Below are 18,496 nucleotides of genomic sequence, written 5' to 3' on the forward strand. Positions count from 1 at the left end.
AATTACTGATTTCTAACTGAGAGAGGAAAAGCTCACACAATCCCCAATTCACACCTAAAGCTCGCTCCCCGTGTCCCCCGGTCCTTGTTTTAACAAGGAGCCCGGCGTTGGAGGCGTCTCTGCCCAGCTCCACAGAGTGCTGAGGGCACGGAGCTCCCCTGATAGGACCGCCGTAAGCCGGCCGGTGAGCGACCGTTGGGCCGCCATTACGCGGCCGTTGGGCGACCGTTGGCTACCGTCGGGCCGCCATTACGCGGCCCCGCCCCCTTCCCCCCTCCCCCCTCCGACCAAAACATTGACACGTGCGCCTCGCTCCCCCCTCCCTTCACGTGACGCGCCGCGGCTGACGTGACACCCCGCCCCACCAATGGGAAAAGGCGCTGCCGGGTAGCAACAAGGAGCGGCGGCCAATCAGCGGGGTGGGGGGGCGGTGCCGCGCTACTTCCGGCAATAGCCCCGCGGCCCGGGCCCTGCGGGGAGCGGTGGCGCTGTCAGGTAGCGAGCGGGTGGGGGATTTTGGGGCCTTTTTCTGTTTTTTTGGGGGGGCTTTTTGTGCTTTTGCGGGGCTTTTGGGGGGCTTTTGGGGGATCTTCCGAAGGGAAGGAGCGTTTCCAGCCGCTGGGGAATGAGGCCGGGGGGCGGTGTGTGGGGGAGCGGCAGGTGGGGTGGGGGGTGAGGGGGGAGCTGAGGGGCCGAGCCGTGGGTTGGTGTGGTGTGGGCTGAGGTAGGCGTTGGGTGTGGGGGAAAGCAGTGAAAAAACACCTTGAGATGGAGACTAACCGGCCCTTTGACCTGTGAGTCAGAGGGCTGATAGGGTTGGCTCCCAGGAGAACCGGTCACCGCCTCCAGGAGCAGCTTCTGCGGGAGCTTGGGCTGCTGGGCAGGCACTGAGGCCGTCAGGGAAGGGGTGGCTGTGCCGTGGGGAGGCTGGGAAAGGAAAAGAGCCTTTACTGTGCTCATCGTGTTGGTGACATTCTTGCTACTGAGTATCAGGAATGGTTTGGGTCATAATTGTATGTTGCTAAGAACAGGGATGCATACACAGGAGACAATTTCTCCTGTACAGTCACAGGTTATTGGCACGTCTTGCTGCAGTTCTGAGTGTCTTTGTAGTAGTGTTTGCTTTTGTGGTGAGCTGCCTACCTCATAGGAAACAGAGCTCCCTTACAGGTGGATGAGTGGCTGGAGCAGTCACTGTAATCCCAAGATGCACTAAGCCTGGCATAGACAGGTTTCTGTGCTGTCCCTTCTGTGCTTCTTTCTGGTGGCTCTTATCTCCACAGTCCTTTTTTCCGTGCTCCTTAGGAAAATACGTATGATGCAAAGTGGTCTTGTTTGGTTTTAGGAGCAAGTTAAACGCAGGTGGTGTATTTTATTAAAGCCCGGTTGTTAGGTAATGACCATAAAATTATGTAGGTTGGAAAAGATCTTTGGAATCAAATCCAAATGCCAACCCGATCTATTGGGTCCAGTTGCTAAACTGTGTCCAGCTCATTAAGACCAAATTTCACTCAGTGAAGCTTCCTTCTCTTTTACGCAGCATCAGATTGATTTCTCCACAGTAATTTTTTGGGGAAAAGGAACAGGTTGCTCAACAGCAAGGACAGAAGTTGTTTTGAGTGTTAAAGAACCCTGTGCCACTGCATTTTCCTCAAAATCTAAGCTTAGGGGACTCTTCTTCTGTTGTAATGACAGTTTTAACAAACTGATAGTAAATTACTTATTACTGATGGTGTGCTCCATGTGGTATGTAAACTCTTGAAAGCAAGCTCTGTTCTGAGAAGCTACATGCATGCTTTAGTGCAATGCCATGCTGGGAAGCAAAACTTGAGTGCAGGCAGAGCAAAAGCATGAATTTTTGTACATACCCAGTAATCAGCTGCTCTCTGAGGGCTACGTGTAGGAGAGATGTTTAGGACACACTATCTAAAACTTGGGAATTTCTCAGCAATGGTCAAATGTACATTTCAGTCCTATAGGAAGCGAAGCAATGGGATTTTCTGGTCCTAGCTGTGTATGTTCTGTTACTAAAAGAAATACGTTAGGTTTGAGTCCGAGGTACAACTTTCCATGTAATCATGGAATGGGTTGGGTTGGAAGGGAGTGTAAAGATCAACTCATTCCAAGCCCCTGCCGTGGGTACAAGTCACTTCCTGGAGTTGCTACTCATGGGATACACTCTGAGTTTGTGCAGTAGTGAAACTGTGTCTTGGACTAAGAATATCTGTTTGGGGAAAAAAATTAGGTCAACATGTACCAGCCTCCCAGAGTTGCTGACTTTCTATAGTTTTCTCCCACAAATTCTTAAGTTAAAGTTTAATCTGTGATTTTTCTAGTAGTGTTTCCTTGTTGTCTTTTTAAAAGATAACGTACTGAACATACCACACGTTTAGAAAAGCTATTTGTAGCTCTTTATGAAACTTGTCCTAAGTACAGTTTTCCAGGATTTCTGCAGCAGACCTCGGTAGTCTGTGTGTGTATACTTGCTGATACCGCTATTTTGACGTGCGTAATGTCACTATTTGCAAGAGGGGTGATAAACTCATTCTGTGTCAAAGCCTTGCAATGAAAGACCATCAGTTTTCATTTTAAAGATCTGGAAAGTAGTCTGGTTTAGAGCATGTAAGTATTGAAGTGTGTTATTTTAAATGCCTCTACAGCTCCACAGGAGGAAGTTACACATTGTACTTATACCACTGGCCTGATAGCTCGAAACCCCTTATTTCTGAAGTTCAAGGATTTCTAAAGCATACTAAGATTGCTATCCTGTAAAATGTGATTGGCTTCGGGCTTCTGCTACTGCCAGCTGCTGGAACAAAATATTCCAGACTTTCTCCTGGTGTTTTCAGGAAGCTTTACATCTATCCTTATTTTTGTAACTTACCCTGTTACAAGTTAACAACGCATGGTTCACCTTCATGCAAGTTGTGTCTAAGTGTGTTTGTTTCCTTTCCCAACAATTCTTTATTGATTCATAATATTGAGTATTCTTAAAATGTACACTTAAGTAATTCCATTCAGCCTATAATGTTCTCTATGGATTTGAATTTTCTATAGTTTTTAACTTTTGGGGTAATGAGGTTTATCTATAATAGTGCTTAATTTTTATAGCAAAACTGCTGACTAGAAGTAGCTCATGAGCTCTGTGTCTTTAGACATGATTCAAAATTGGTTTATGTTGTGCTGTTTTTTTAGTCTCTTCCAGTTATTTTTTGAATTTTCAGGTAAACTCTGCTGATCTTATTGGAAGAAAATATTATTCTGAATACTATTCTGAAATGCGCTCATGAGCACCAACTGTAAATGCTTGAAAAGACAAGAGGCCTTGATTTCAGTCTAAATGAGGCATTCTAAAACACTGTGAGAAAAGTCTGTTATGATGCGTATCTCCTGGTAAGCAGTGAAAAGATTAGAAAAACAGATAGGCATGAATAGAGTTTGTGGTGGTTGGAGGAAAGGATGTGGTAAACTTTGGAAATGATTCCTGTCAGATTCAGAGGAAGGCTGAGTTGTGAATAGCAGGGGGACTTTCATCAGTGCTGAAGGCTAGACAGCGAGCTTTGTTTTGTGTGGTATGTTGTGGGATGTTTTAGTCTCGTTTTTCTTTTAATTAAATAAAAATGATGCTCTTGGCTTGTATCTCTTCAGGCTTTCTAGCCTTCAGTGTCTTGCCCAGTGCTAATATGTTGGACAGATGCTGGTCCAGAGTGCAAATGGGTAAATAAATTCAGTGATGTTTCACTGGTCTGGCCTAATATTTTTCACCTTGAAGGAATGTTTAGAAAACAGTTGCTTTGAATGAAGCTGTTGGTGTTGCATTAACATGTTTCAGATACGATAATGCTTTTCTCCCTGTGCAGTCTGCACATGAAATCTCTGGTTAAAACAAAGCAGAATGTGTGCATGATGAACGGGAAGAAGAGGGCAAAAGCTGGCAAGCTTGGATCCTTTAAAGCATAGGGAATTGCTCTCTCCAAATTCTTAGTATTCATATATTAAAAGTGACTTTCCCTTGTGAAAAAGGGCGACAGAGCACTGTAGAATGATATACCTGTGCTGTCCTGCGTGCTGTTGGTAGGAATTTCAGTAGTGAACTAATGATGTTATGTTGCAGTCCCCATTTGTGGGGGGTATATAATAGCCTAGCTAGAGAGGTGATCCTCAAGAACAACAGAAGAAGTGTTTGGGGAAGATCCAAATTCCTTTACTGAAACGTAACTGTTTACAGTGTTACACTATCTCAGTGTTTGGAAGGCTTATAGGAAAATAAGAAGAGCAACACTGATTTGGGCTTACCAGGTTTGAAAAACAATCTGTTAGTTGGGTCTCAAACTGGTAATCTGTTTACATTCTGTAAGTGTTAATCTGCTCTGCAGTGGTCAGTCTCACTTGGTTTGGTATCATCCCTTTCCTGGACTACGGTGATTCTTCTGCATTTTCTTGAAAGAACTGTGAAACCTACTTTGATCTAACAAATAGCAAAGGACGTTTCAGCAGGAATTTTCAGAGGTTAGAGAACCAAAAATGTACTTGGGAAACCACTGAGCCTCTTAAGAGGATACTCTGTAGGAAACTTTCTTCCTTTTCCTCATTACAGTTTTTTTAAGGTTAAAGAGAACTGAAATAAGTTTCATAGCTTTTGTTAACAGTTAAATCCTGCACAATCTTCTTGCTGCTTACAGAGAAACCATGCCTTTTTTGGGCCAAGACTGGAGGTCCCCTGGATGGAGATGGGTTAAAACAGAAGATGGATGGAAACGATTTGAACCCTTCAGCCCTGCACTTGAGAACAAGAATAATCAGCTTAATGACATCAGTCACACTGTGTAAGTTGTTAAATAACTCATGCAGAACCACATTTATTACTGATTGTGTAGCAGGTGGGAAGGCAAAGATTGACTTCACTTCCATTCAGACCAAGTGGGGTTGGTGATCTCTGCATGCATGAGAGAAGCTCACAAATGCAACCATGTGCTTTGTTCATTTAGGCAGAGACTCCTGTGGAGACTGTCCATCTTTAGGCAACTCGTGAAACAGTGACAACTTTAGGCAGCCAGATCCCATCCTATGTTGTGTGTTATTTTTAATGTTAGTGATATCTGTGAGTTGCAAACACAACGAGCATATCAGAATGTTACCTGGAAACAAGTGAAACCTTTCTGGTGATTGTCGGATTAGGGCTATTTAGGGTACTTGCTCGAAATGCATGACTAATGGTAGTTTAAGGCAATTCTCTAACATTGTATATGATTATACGAGCCCCTGTAGAATGGGTGAGAAACATACTAGGTAGCTTGGGAGTGAAGTAAAGTAATATTGATGGCAGATGCTCACAGACTGGTGTGATACAGATAGCTTAGTCCAGACAAATTCCTGCTTTGTGTCTTTGCCAAGAAGTAATTCTCAGGGTTAGCATTCTTGTTTATAAATTCCAGCTTAATGTGCTCGTAATGAGAAAAGGGAACATTCAGTGTTTTGCTGTTAGTCTAGTAAATGATAAAGAAACTGATCTGATTTAGAGGGAATTTACTGGCAAGCCAGGACTTGTTCTACTCATACACCTGTGTTTTCTAAATTTGAAATGAACCTCAAGGGAGTAATCAAGCAGTGAAGAATTATTATTAAGCTTGCCTCAAACTACAGTTTTCTTCATGCCTTTACTTCTTGTGCTCATCTGCCACTGATAGTGGCTGTTTTTTTCCCCATACAGTCTGGCCACTGTGGATAAGAAAAGCAATGTTTGTCTGCAAGGGTGTTCACAAAGCCTCCATAAGTTGCCTTAAATACTTCTGGAAAAATCTCTTCTTCCTTCTTTCATGTAGCTTTAATATAGTTGGAAAATGAAATCTAATTTAATTTTGATAGCTACTTGCACAGTTACTAAATTATATTTTGTAGGTTGTTTTATGTCACGCTTGCCAAACAATATTCATTAAATGATTGTTTTTGTATCATTGTAAATGAGGACTCACTGTTCTGTTCCTAATTGGATGTTGATTTTTGTCTGTGCATACACTTATATATGTCTATATATATAACACAATCTTTTCTCCAGAGAGTGAGGTGAGACTACATTTATTGCTTCTTCAAGCAAAAATACTAGATTTTTTTTCTTAGTGTTGAAAGAACAATTCGTAGAGTTCAAGGGTATTGCTAGAAACAGATTTAAACAAGTCTTGCTTGGAAAGATTCAAAGAGTCTTAAAGTTCAGAATTAAAATAGGAACATTAATTTGAAGTGACTGGCCATGAAATGTTCTGGGTAAAAGAAATATTTGAGATATCTGAGGTGTTGCGTGATCTGAATTTTGTAGGTTAGCTTCCCAACTTGTCAGAATCCCAAACTTGGGAACTACCCTAGTCTGTAACAGATGCCCTCACCTGTAGTGATTCCCTGGTTTCCAGTCTTCTGTCTCTTGCTTCATGCAGCCAAAGCACACCATATTCTGTAGCCCTATTTGTTCTGCTTCTGTGTATTTAAGAATGTGTATTGTCCAAAATTAGACTGCAGAATTTGAGTTGGAAGTAGCGCTACTACACCAAGTACCAAGTAATTTCACTACAACTTGCAAGCTTTGGATCTATAAGTCCACTTTTTGCTGCTGAACACTGAATAATGTCTAATTGCCTAAAATACAGAATTCAGGTTGGTAAGGACCTCTACAGGTCATCTGGTTCACACCCCCTGCTCAAAGCAGGACCAGCTGAGATGGTTTGTAGGGCCTTGCCCAGCTGGCCTTTGTTTCCAAGAATGGAGATTCCTTTCTGGGCTCCTGTTCCAACTTTCATTATTTTCACTGTAGTTTTTTATCTTTATTTCCTATCTTTTAAAATCTAATAGGAATTTTTCTTATTACAGATCATGTCCATTACTGCTTAATTTCTTAATGTATACCTCCTCTAATGTTACAGTCTAGCTCCCTTTTCTTTATACCCTCATAGTAGATACAGGCATGAATCGCATTTCCTTCTTCCTCACCACCTGCTCTTAATACTGACCAAGCTTGTTCTCCGATGCATCCTCATGTGTCACGTTGTGCTCCAGCAGTAATCATCTCAGTAACTGCCCACTGGACTTGTTCTAGTACATCAATCTGTTTATTGTACCAGGGAGTCCAAAACTAGACACAGTATTCCAGATGTGGTATCTCAAGTGCCAATTAAAGGGCAATGACCACTTCTGCAGGGTACAGTGTTGCTAATGCAGCCCAGGGTGTGACTGCCTTTATTCAACACAAGGGCATGCTGCTGACCAGTGTTCAACTTATCCCGTAGGACTTTGGCTCCTTTTCTGCAAAGCTGCTTTCTGTCCTGTCTGTACCTGGCATATACTTGTGCATGGGGCTCTCTATCCCATGTGCAGGACTTCAGATGGGAATAGAGCAGCATACTGTGTCTTGCCGACTGAGTTCTCTGTACCATCTTAAACACTTGCTTCCAAATAGCTTATGTATACTGAATGGGCAGCTCAGCTTAGGATATCTGGTGCTGTGATGTAGCGCTGAGTAAGAATAAGGCTTTATAGAATGCTTCCTTCCTTGTGGAAGAAGCATACAGTAAACGGTATATACATATTTATCTGTCTCTTAAGTTGTCACTTGAATAGGAATGATGATGTATGCCAGTCTGGCTGTTCTAATAGGATGTTATTTTATCAATTAAATGCAGTGTTTTATTCACCAAAATACTCTGCAGAAGTTTACGTAGCAGCAGTAGGAGTACTTGAGTATTGTGTTCTGGTTAGAGCAGTTTTCCTTTAAAAAGAAATAAAATTCAAGCTATGTAGTTGACTTAAACCCTGTTTACTATTGCTTGTATTCTCTTCTGTGAGAGAAAGCATGGATAGAGTTAATTGCCAAACTGTGTTCTATCTCTTCCAAATACCTCCTGTGCAGAAGTTAAAAAGATCTACTTACCAGCAGATTCAGAAAAAGCTTCCAGGCATGTAAGTAACTCTTACAAATTCAAGACAAATGTTTTCACTAAAACAGAATTTTTCACCTTGTTCAGTTAGTCATCCAGTGCTTTGGTGAATCCAGCTGAGGAATTAGTCAAAAGCAGTGAACATAATAATGATGCTCGAACAAACATAACTTGTTATCATGCAGGGGCAATAAATGATTGGGAATAATGCTCAAATGCTACACTTCAAATGAGTTCTGTTTATGAAACCTGATGTGGAAAAAGTGAGGCCCCCAGTTTTGTAGCTCTCATTTAGATAAGTAATGAAATTATTTAAGTGAGGAGAGCACTGTATTCATGGTATCCAGTGGTGGGAAATGTGGCTGAGGCAGAGCTCATTCCACCTGAGGGAAGCACGTTATCTGTGGGCTGAATGCCGGCAACAGCTATCTGCAGTTTGTACCTATAAACTCTAGTACAGCTGTGTGTTTCCAGTGCTGTGTTGCTGTGTCCTTGAAGCTTGGTGGAGAGAGAAAAGCACAGCCTTACGGAATTGTATTTAAATACCTCTCAAGAGTAAAGCCCTCTTACATGTTCCTTTTGAGGTACAAGAAGGAGAATCCGTATGACAAGACTTTCATGACCATGGTATGCCTTTTTGTGTGGTAGGTCCGTATGAACTACCCAGGCCGGCAGGCCAGTCATTCGTCTGTAGTCTCATCTCATTCACAAAAGTGCTATTAGTACTGGATGGGAGTCCTCAGATTTGATCTGGTCTTAGATAATTTTGGCATTTGACAAATGTGGTGCAGGCACTTAACTCAGGATTTTCTATACGTGGTCAAGCTGTAAATGGCTTTGAGTGTCACCTGGAACACTTAGTGCCTCTCTGTAGGTAATTGTGTGACATTTAGGAATTCCTTCCTCCACAAGAAAAGTAAGGGGATGAAGAACAGTCAGTTTGGATAGCCCTGTCAAGCCTTCCAGCATTTTAACTGTCATGCCCAAAAGGATATTAACATACACCATTATGAAGCAGCTGTTTTGAAAGAGCTGAAATTCTGGCATGCTTTATTTATGTAGGGTATTGTAGTCTTAAAGTATCTGTAGGACACCAAATTCTTTGCTTTTAGAAGCTATAGAACAAATTTTGTGAAAGTGCTTCATCAAGACAAGAACATAAGAGTAGCTGTAAATTGGCAGTATTACGTATGTATTTAGATCCTTTCAGGTGCACTCAGATCTCATGTGCTATTACAGTAAAAACATTCAAGTCATCTGTTATGCCATATGGCTCGTGTAGCACTTGATTCAGTTTCTTCTGTCTTAGCGTAACTGTAGTTTGGTGGGTGGGGAGGCAGGAGTTGTTCTTGGTGAAGTGGCTTTGGTCAGCCAGCTCCTCAGATTTCTTAAAGGAACTTTAAAAGTTGCTGGGGGTGTACCTGTAATTACCTTCTTCTTCCTAATAGCTGTGAGACCCTTGCTTGCTTTCTCAGTAAGTCTGGAAACACGTGAACCCCTTAAAGTTTATCAAGAATGATGCTGATAGTACAGGTACACACCTTCCCTACACAGGGAAGGACTCCATGGAGAGTACAAAGAACATGAGAAGATGAAGCCTCATACGAGAAAATCCTCAGATCGTCCAATCTTCTTGCTAAAATGACATGAATTCCCAGAATGTCTCAGGTGGATTTGGAAGTCAGACTAATGTGCTTGAAATAGCTCTCTGATTCCTTGTGTTAATTAACTGTCCTCCTTAGGCTGCCTTGCTTTTGTGTCTGATACTCGAGGAAGTGTGTATTTGAGGAACTGGGAGGGGGAGAGCAGGCTTTAAATAACTTCAGATATGTTATTGCTCTGTGTCGCTTTCTAGGGACTCTTTCTCTTCAGGAACAAAAGAAGGAACCAGATTAACCTTCCTGTTCTAAAGCTGGCCTTCAGCAGTGCTGCCTGCCCTGCATTGCTCACTGCAAAACTGGTGTGGGTGTGTTTCTGTTCTGACGGGATTATATTGTATAATATCCTGTATCTCTGTAGCCTTATATCTGTTGCTAGGATCATAAAGCCAGAAGCTTTACTGGGGGGCTGAGCTCTATTTCTGATTCTTTAACAACTTGCCATGTGATGTGTTGATACGGTCCATACACTAAAGCGTAACTAATTGTTCTAGTGAATTTAAAAGGATCCCCTTCATGATGGGGGGTAGGAACTGGTATAACATGACGTAATTAAAGTAACTTGTCAGCACTGATGTTTCACTTCCATCAGTTGCCAGTTCCTTTTCTCTGAACTCTTTTTGCTGTTTGACTAGATGTGATGTTTGGCAATATTGCATGGAATATTGAAATTGTGAAGTCTATCCTATGATTTAAAAAGGTTAAGGCATGAACCAAGGCCCTCACCTTGAATTGAGTTCTACCTGAATACAGGTGTGGGCATTTTTTTTCAGGGTTTAAACTTCAGGTAAGAAAAAATCTGTATTTTTGAGTCTTCTAAACTTGTGTATCTTTGAGCTAGTATTTAGTGATTAGAGCAAATATATAAAAAGCTTTTTGTACCGTGGTGTTTAGTCATCATCCTTAAAAGATGATTCAGGCCTAAAAATTTTTAACTTTATTAAATAGTAGCAATAGACTAATATGATTTGGGTTCTTTTGCCATTTAATGCTGAAGTGCAGGTTATTTTTGAATGAACCAGTGATCTTCATTTTTCATGTTCAGATTTTGCTGGTGCAATTTGAAGTTCAAACTGACATTGACGAATAGATTTGGCTGGCAAACTCAGATTTTAAAAAATGTAATGAATGGGTAGAGTGTTCTATACAGCTTTCTTTTTTCTAAAAAAGATGACTATAAAAATGACTATAAAATAGTCTTATAGTTAAGCGTCACTGGATTACTTCGTTGGTTACTGTAGTTATCAGTACAATATTACTGCCGTAATATGAATGATCTCTCTCACCTGTACTAGAAAAATGCATATCCATTACCTCTATTGCTTTTGCTTAGAATTATCTAAAAAATGGAAAGGAGAATCTTTGTTGTGTAGACTTACATAGCGCAGGTAAGGTTTTTAATGTATATGCACTTCAGAAAGTTTACCCAACAAAATTTAATAGCATGTCCATATGCTTGTATATAGTGTGTGTATATACTATATACATACACTCGGTATAGGTGGTCTTTGTCAGGCTACATAACTTACTGTCAGAAGTGACAAAGGTACAGTCGATCCCTCTTGGGAGAGATGGAGGTGACTACATGGTTCTTGATGCCCTACAACAAGTGGTAGAACAGTATGGCAATACCTAAATTATGTACAGTGTTGTGATTCATGCTTTTATTAAGAGACTTTCTTCATTTGCCCCAAAGTTGACTGTGAGGGGAGAAGAGATGCCTTTCTGCTGGCTTTCTGCCTGAGTGGTTGTGTGGTAACTGACTTCACCAGTGTGCTGCAGTTTCATAAGGCTTGGTCCATTTTGGATAGTGACTTTAGTATTCTAGAACACTGCAGACTGCCAGTTGTCCAGCTAGTACAGCCACCTCAGTAATCCTTCTTGAATGTCACTAATGACTTACAAGAGAGCTATTAAGAAGATACTTGTATACACTTAATCACTTTGATACGAAATTCAGCACCACTAGGAAGAGCAAGGCAGCTTCTCTCAAGATGTGTTGCTGTAGACTTTCAGGTAGACAAGCATTATTTAAATATGATTTTTATTGCAGCTGGCAGGCTTTTAAATGTAGAGAACTATAAGCTATGTGCAGCTTAAATATTTAATCATTGCTGTTCTAATTATGTCTCTATTTCAGCATTTTAACTGGTGATGAAGAAATATACACTACAGAGGATTGTGAATTTGCAGCCAAGAAAAGGAAAAAAGACCACTGTAGGAATAACACAGATTCACAATGTAAGTCTGGGTTATTTTCATTTAATTTGGATGGAAGACTGTTGTAGGTTCAGGAAGAAAAAATGTAATAGCCATTTCTATATATGTATCTAGAGAGTAGCCTTCTAAGTTATGTCTAATTCTGTACTGACAACAAGTTCTGGTGTCAGAAGTGATGTATCTTAATTGGACTGTGGCATTGATCACCTACTGTGGGATTTAGAGATCCAAAGGTAATTCATTTAAGAATAACAATTCCTGAATAATAATTACTTTCTGATAAAAACTACTGGTTTTAGATGAAATTCTTGATGCTTAGGGCAGTCTCTGCTTATCAGAGCAGCAGTTCTATTTCTGATTAATTCAAATTCTAGTTACAGAAATAGCTCTAGAGTTGGTTCAGAACTAAATATCGTTTGGTGTAATACCTATAGCTCTTGGTAAAGACTTCACTGAATTTCTTGAAATTTCTCTATTGAAATACCAAAGCCACTTTTGTCATACTCCTTTTTTTTAAAAAGGACCTGTTTTAGACTCCAAGTGTGAGTGATAGCAAAATTTCTTGAAGTACAGAATTTGAGTAGGTAGAAATAGGCAAGTTGATAGCAAATTTTTGGGGGGGTTCCCACACTGATCTTGAAATTATGTTCATTATTTTGTACCTTCCTAACATTGCAGATTTCTCCAAGACTATTTCTGTTACAAGCATCATCAGGTTTGTGTGGGTTTAAAGTATTTCAGAAGATTCAAGTGGTTATATGTAAGAGCACACTTTAATTGGACAACATATCCAGACTTCTGCAAGCTGAATGTCTGTGTAAATTGCCATTATTGGTCTTCAGTTGTGCAGGATTCTTCAACTACTTGGAGCAAGCGGATGCAGATCAGGCACATTTACATAAGCAAATACTTTAAAAAAGTAGAGCCTTCAGGAACAAAAATGTTGCACATTTCTATACTCTCCTGTGCTAAGGAGCCCTGTGAACCAAAAAGTATCAGGGCTTTTAGGAGAAAATGGCTGCTGTTGGTACGCAGTCAACAAAAGTTGTGCTACATCTGCCCACTGTGTCCCCGCTCCTGTATTTGGTTTATAAAGTTGTTTAACTTTAGTACGTGTTTTTGAAGTACACAACTTCTGAAACTTTGTAGTCATTCTCTTTGGCTGTAATAAACTTCCTTCACCAAAATTGCTATATTCTCTCTCCACTTACGAAGCATTTTGAGGATGGTCTGTTTCCTTCATCTTCCTAGAAGGCACTATCTAAAATAGAAGTTCAAAAAAGCTTATTTCTTTTTCAGGTTTTTATCGTGAAAATTGGATTTATGTCCATAAGGAAAGCACCAGAGAAGTAAGTCCTGTATGCTGTGGGTCAATTTCTAACATCTTTGTGCTGCTTAACTTTTAAAAATAAGCCATTTGTCAATTTTTTGTGACTTCTAAAAAGTTATATTTAACTCTCTCCTCACTGCTATTGTAGTACATCGTCACTTGCTGAGGCAAAGGCAGGTGACAAAGTGACTTATGTGAGCCATCCTGGCAGAGATGGGAGAACTCACAAGGATGGATGTAGTAGGCCTCTGGTACTTCTCCAAGCCCATTTGTCTCTGTCTCTTATGTATAATTATAAGGTTTTGAAAAAACATCTCCAAATAAAGTGTTTGCAGGCAGCTACTTGATATTTTGGTATCTTGATGTAAATTTGAATGTGAGTGAAATTTAAGGCCCAGACTTTGCTAAGAGGACCGTTGTATCCAAAGTTCAGATGCTTCTTCCTGTTTGGGATCCAAATGGTATCATGTAACTGCAAAGGATCTTGAAATGACCTCCTGGAAAGGGAAAGGTGAAGCTGACATGTCCATTATATGTAGAGAGAAACTGTCTCAAAGTTTATGTTGATTCTTATGATTATCTGGGATGGGTGGAACTTGGACACCTGTGAACACCTGTGAGAATGCCTTTCATCAACACAGTAATGCCAGCCAGCAGAGAGGGGAGGAGGTGAGTCCAGTGCTAGCCAAACCGGCAGAAGCTGTCGTTGCATTTTGGAGCTGAGACACACCTGAGTACTGTCTTCAGGAAGAAAGTGGTGTTGTAGAAAATGAAATCCTCCAGTCTCACCTCTACATAAGTATTTTTGCAGGGTGGTGACACAGGCTGCCCTTCTACATTTGAAGGGTATTACGAAGCCTTTCACCTTTTTTTTTTTGCCTCAAGGAGGTCACTGTGGCAGTCTCCTGCATGGCTATACACTTACTCAGTTTTTGATCGCATGGCATTTCAGGCTGACACTACCACCCTAAGTAATGCGAAAACAACTGCTGAAATTTTTGCTTTTGCCTTATTATACCTGTGCAGAAGCACTGAAAAGAAAAGCTATTTCTCTTGCTCTTGTTATCTAAGAAAAGTGTGGTTAAATTTCTAGTGCCCAGAAAATAAATTCTAGATGTTGACCGTTTGTTCTTCCAATTCTAGGAGCAAGTAGCCATGTTCTTACCTCAAATGTGAATGTAAACTCAAGTCAGTGTGTGCATATGGTTGTATGCTCGGTCTGCTGTCTCAGCAGGATGCACCTTGTGCTGAGGCAATTACAGAGCATGGTGGCCATGCAGTAGTGGAACAGGTTCCCAGGACACATGGATACAAGGGATTACAGACTGTACAGTTACTATGAGTTTAAAGGTCTCACAATCGAGTAATGTTGCCTGGGTACCTATTAGTTCTAAATAGCATATCTGGCTTCATTTGTTCTACAAGAAATAAAATCTTCAGGCCAGTTATGTCAGTTCTAGGAAGTGCAGTATGTATAAGCTTCAGTTGCATGGTAGAGTGCTTTTATATAGACCTTAACAGTTTTGGGGGGGAGGGGAGTGTTCTCTTGTTTGCTTCTTTCCATTTACAGTGTTTATTTCTCTTCTCAGAGACATGGCTATTGTACCCTGGGAGAAGCTTTTAATCGCTTAGATTTTTCAAGTGCAATTCAGGACATCAGAAGGTTCAATTACGTGGTCAAAGTAAGTTCTTTATTTTATATGTCTTTTACAAATGTGTTCTCTGATGTGCCTATGTGTACAGAAAATGTTGCATTGACCAGTTTGTGTACATAATTCATACTGCATTAAGCCGCTGGGCTTCTACGTGAAACTGAGTGATTTTTCTTTGGTGAAAACTGGTTATATTGGTCTGTGAAAGCCTATAGCTTGAGAATGATGGTGATGGCCAGTATTCTGCTATACATTTACAGTGAAATAATGATGGTAGTTTCAGTTGTTCCTCAGTCTGGGTAGTGAAACCTCTTTAAAGGAGAATATTTCGTACACAAACAAATAGTAAAGCATAATACATCTTAAATATAATTAAAACAGCAATTTCCAAAACAATATTTGATGTGTAAATATTCTGTGATTTCTTCTGCACTTAATGAGAATGTGATTCCCTGCACTATTTTTGAGCATATATTTCAGACGCTTGCTTTTGATAATATTCCTTAACTTTTTTGTATTCTAGCAATTTTATTGCAGATTCTCTTACTAATAATGCAGTGGCTTGAAGTTTACAGAAACAATTACGTGGTGTTAATGTCATTCTTCCTCCTCGGAAAGGCCCTTTCTCGTTATCTTAGCTTCTGTGGGGTCAGATCTAGTCTTAAGTTGAGAATTAAGTGCAAGAAACCTGGAAGTTTAGTCAACAGTCCCACTTGTGTTTTTCAAAACTCATTAACTTGTATTTCAAGCGAACCACATGCCTTAACTTCCTAGATGCATAAACACTTGCTCATTTGGAAATGCTTGTTTTGGGAGGTATTGATCTGTCTTCAGACCCAACTATTTTGATTTAACTTGAGGTAGTAAAGTGTTTTACCCTACTCCTAAAGTAGCTCAAAATGTTAGACATCAGGCATAGAGCTCAACTCAGTGTTGAGGCCAGTCACAAAATAGTAGTGGTTGGATAGTATTCAGAAGTTGAAAAAACACAAAACATAGTTGAATAAGCCTATTGAGAGAACACCCTAACTACTGGAGTTACTATTTGGAGAGAAAACATGTTCTGCCTATCCTTATGAAACTGTATTATACCTCCAGAAAAACAGGAGTTATGGGACCAGAGGAAATGAAAAAAAAATAAACTTGCTCCTAGGCTAGTGGTTAGGGTACTTGGCTGTTTTATGTCCCCTCTAGTTTTTTTTGGTGTATGCACACTATTTTTTTTTTAAGACCGCTGTGTTCTACCTAACCTATTAGCCTCAAAGAGGGTGGATCAGCTGTTCACCTGTGCTTGTTTATAATATTTTCTTAGCTATTAAATGTCTGATACATAATTTGATATGGATGGCCTTTTTAGAAAATGTTTCCATTTGAATAAATAGTTGATCCATTTGAGGCTGTAATGCCTAATAGACAGCATAAGCCATTGCTGTGCACTTAGCCCAAGAATCAGTTTGTGTTAGATCCTTGTACATGTGCACCTGCTAAAATTCTTGTCTTAATCCTTGCATATTAACCCTCCTCGAAAATGGAATCTTCATTAAAATCAGCTGGGTAGAATTTGTTTCTTGGATTTGATCTGCAGTCTAAGTGACAGGACTAATTATTTTTAAGTTAATCAAGAGAAATGTACATTCTTGCTTGAATTGGCAAACTGCCAGAGACATCTAGGTGTTCTCCAAATTGTTAATCAAACTAAAAGGCTTTAAAAATGCCAAGAAAGAGGTCCTGATACTTAGTCTCAAAAGCTGTATAAATAGATTAATTGTATTTAAATACGTCAGGAGTTAATTCCTCCTTTCACAGTACATAATGTTTTGTCAGGGATCATGCAGAGAAGCCAGAAGGAGCATTATTAAATCAGGGAGAAAACAGGTGTATCTCTCCTCCTCCTCCAAAGGAAAATTAATGTTGAGTATAGTGTCAAGTCAGTGTTTTAGAAATGAAGATACAAAATAATTTTTGACAGGCTAAAAGTCTTTGCTCATCCTCTGTGCCAACAGTTGATTCTCTCCTACAAAGCATGGCTCTGCAGGCTGGTGTTCAGAGTACTCTGCAGGAATTGTGGTTTCCGCTCCCTGCTTTCCGTTTCTGATGCATTGAGAAATTCTGTCCTGAACTCAGTGTTATGAATTGAAATCATAGAGCTTCTAAACATTACAGTGCTGTCATAATATTGAAGTCTCTTGTATCTGAGAGAGGTCTTCAGAGACCATTTTCTGTTAGGGGCAATCCTTACCAGCTGCAAAGCCAAATCTAAAACAGAAGTGAATAAGCAAGACTTAACTTACTTTTGTATTTGTGAGCTTCCAAAACACACATTCTTTTATTACAGTTTACAAAGACCATATGCCATGTGCTCTATGGTAGAGATAAATACATAGATTTTCAAAATACTGTACAAATACATTCCTCTCCATGAGTTGGTCATGGAATGCCACTGGGAATACCTGAAGCTTTCTGCGTTTGTCTTGTTTCATTTTCCAAACTCTGTAGCTTTATTTTCATGATATGGTTGTAGTAATCTAGGCAGTTTTAAGTGAATGTATGTACTGAAAGTGTATTTGAAATCATCTTTTACTTCTGTCTGTCTTAGGATGGTTTTGGTTGGAAGGGACCTTAAAGACCATCTTAATTCCAAACCCCTTGCCATGGGCAGGGACTGCTCCCACTAGACCAGGTTGCCCAAAGTCCCATCCAGGAATGGGTCATCCACAGTGTCTCAGGGAAACCTATTCCCTTGCCTCACCACTCTCAGAATAAAGAACTTCTTCCTAATGTCTAATCTAAATCTATCCTTTTTTCGTTTAAAGCCATTTCCCGTCGTCCTATCACAAGACTCCCTGATTCCCTATAACTTTTAATTTGTTTTAGCTCTTGCAGTTAATTGCAAAGTCCCAGTTAACTTCACTGAGTGGTGCAGCACAGAAGAACTACTTTAACATTTTGGACAAAATTGTGCGGAAAGGTAAGGCCTACTATTATATAATCTATCTGCTTTTTCAGATTTCATAGAAGTACTTGCCATCTAGTATGAATGTTTTCTGTTACTGCATTTTATCTGTTGAAACAGATTGAAATTAAATGACAACTAAGTTCTGTTCAGAAACTGTTGACTGCTATTAAATTCACTCTATGAAATGTGATGAATGATGTGTTAGATGAAAGAATTGTAATAAAATTAATAACGTGGTTGTCTTTCAATTTGCATGATGTGTTTTTTTCTAGTCATGGAAGACCAATATAATCCACGATTAATCAAAGATCTCCTACAGGATTTGAGTTCTACTCTTTGTATACTAATTAGGGGAGTAGGAAAATCTGTTCTGGTTGGAAACATTAATATTTGGATTTGCCGATTAGAAACTATTCTTTTGTGGCAACAACAACTAAAAAACCTTCAGATGAACAAGGTATGTTGTTAAATTGTGCAGATAAGGTATTGGGGGTGGGGTGGAAGGGGAGAGAGTATATTGAACATTAGTTCATGATTTGTAAGTGGGCAAAAGTTTAAATCATAAACAGATGAACTTGGCTGAAAGAAGTTACTACTACAGGAAGCTCACTGATACGTGACTTACCTTGAGAGAAACAAGAAGCCCACAGTTCAGTTTTCTTTGGTTTTGGAGAAGTAATATGAAGTTACTGAAATGAAAACAGTTTTCTAATATTTTCATAGCTCTTCTCTAATAAGAACTAGTACAGCGCCTGTAC

The 18,496-nt window shown here is 39.9% G+C and overlaps 1 protein-coding gene across 4 annotated transcripts in view; it reads left to right on the forward strand.

Moving 5' to 3' along the window:
• The first annotated feature begins 416 nt into the window (after positions 1-416).
• The window catches only part of FBXO25 (F-box protein 25), a 29,685-nt gene continuing 11,605 nt past the window's right edge, over positions 417-18,496 (forward strand). For 2 of the 4 annotated variants that reach the window (XM_035543073.2, XM_035543071.2), the window contains exons 1-7: positions 417-495; positions 4,683-4,826; positions 11,721-11,821; positions 13,100-13,149; positions 14,720-14,812; positions 17,657-17,750; positions 18,011-18,195. In XM_035543073.2, the coding sequence (XP_035398966.1) occupies positions 4,690-4,826; positions 11,721-11,821; positions 13,100-13,149; positions 14,720-14,812; positions 17,657-17,750; positions 18,011-18,195 (660 nt within the window). In that variant the 5' untranslated portion in view covers positions 417-495; positions 4,683-4,689. Of the gene's footprint in view, positions 496-3,229; positions 3,394-4,682; positions 4,827-11,720; positions 11,822-13,099; positions 13,150-14,719; positions 14,813-17,656; positions 17,751-18,010; positions 18,196-18,496 lie in introns of those variants that run through there. The other 2 variants (XM_035543072.2, XM_035543074.2) reach the window with 2 other exon arrangements.

This window comes from Cygnus atratus, chromosome 3 (assembly GCF_013377495.2).
Source record: "Cygnus atratus isolate AKBS03 ecotype Queensland, Australia chromosome 3, CAtr_DNAZoo_HiC_assembly, whole genome shotgun sequence".
NCBI lineage: Eukaryota > Metazoa > Chordata > Aves > Anseriformes > Anatidae > Cygnus > Cygnus atratus.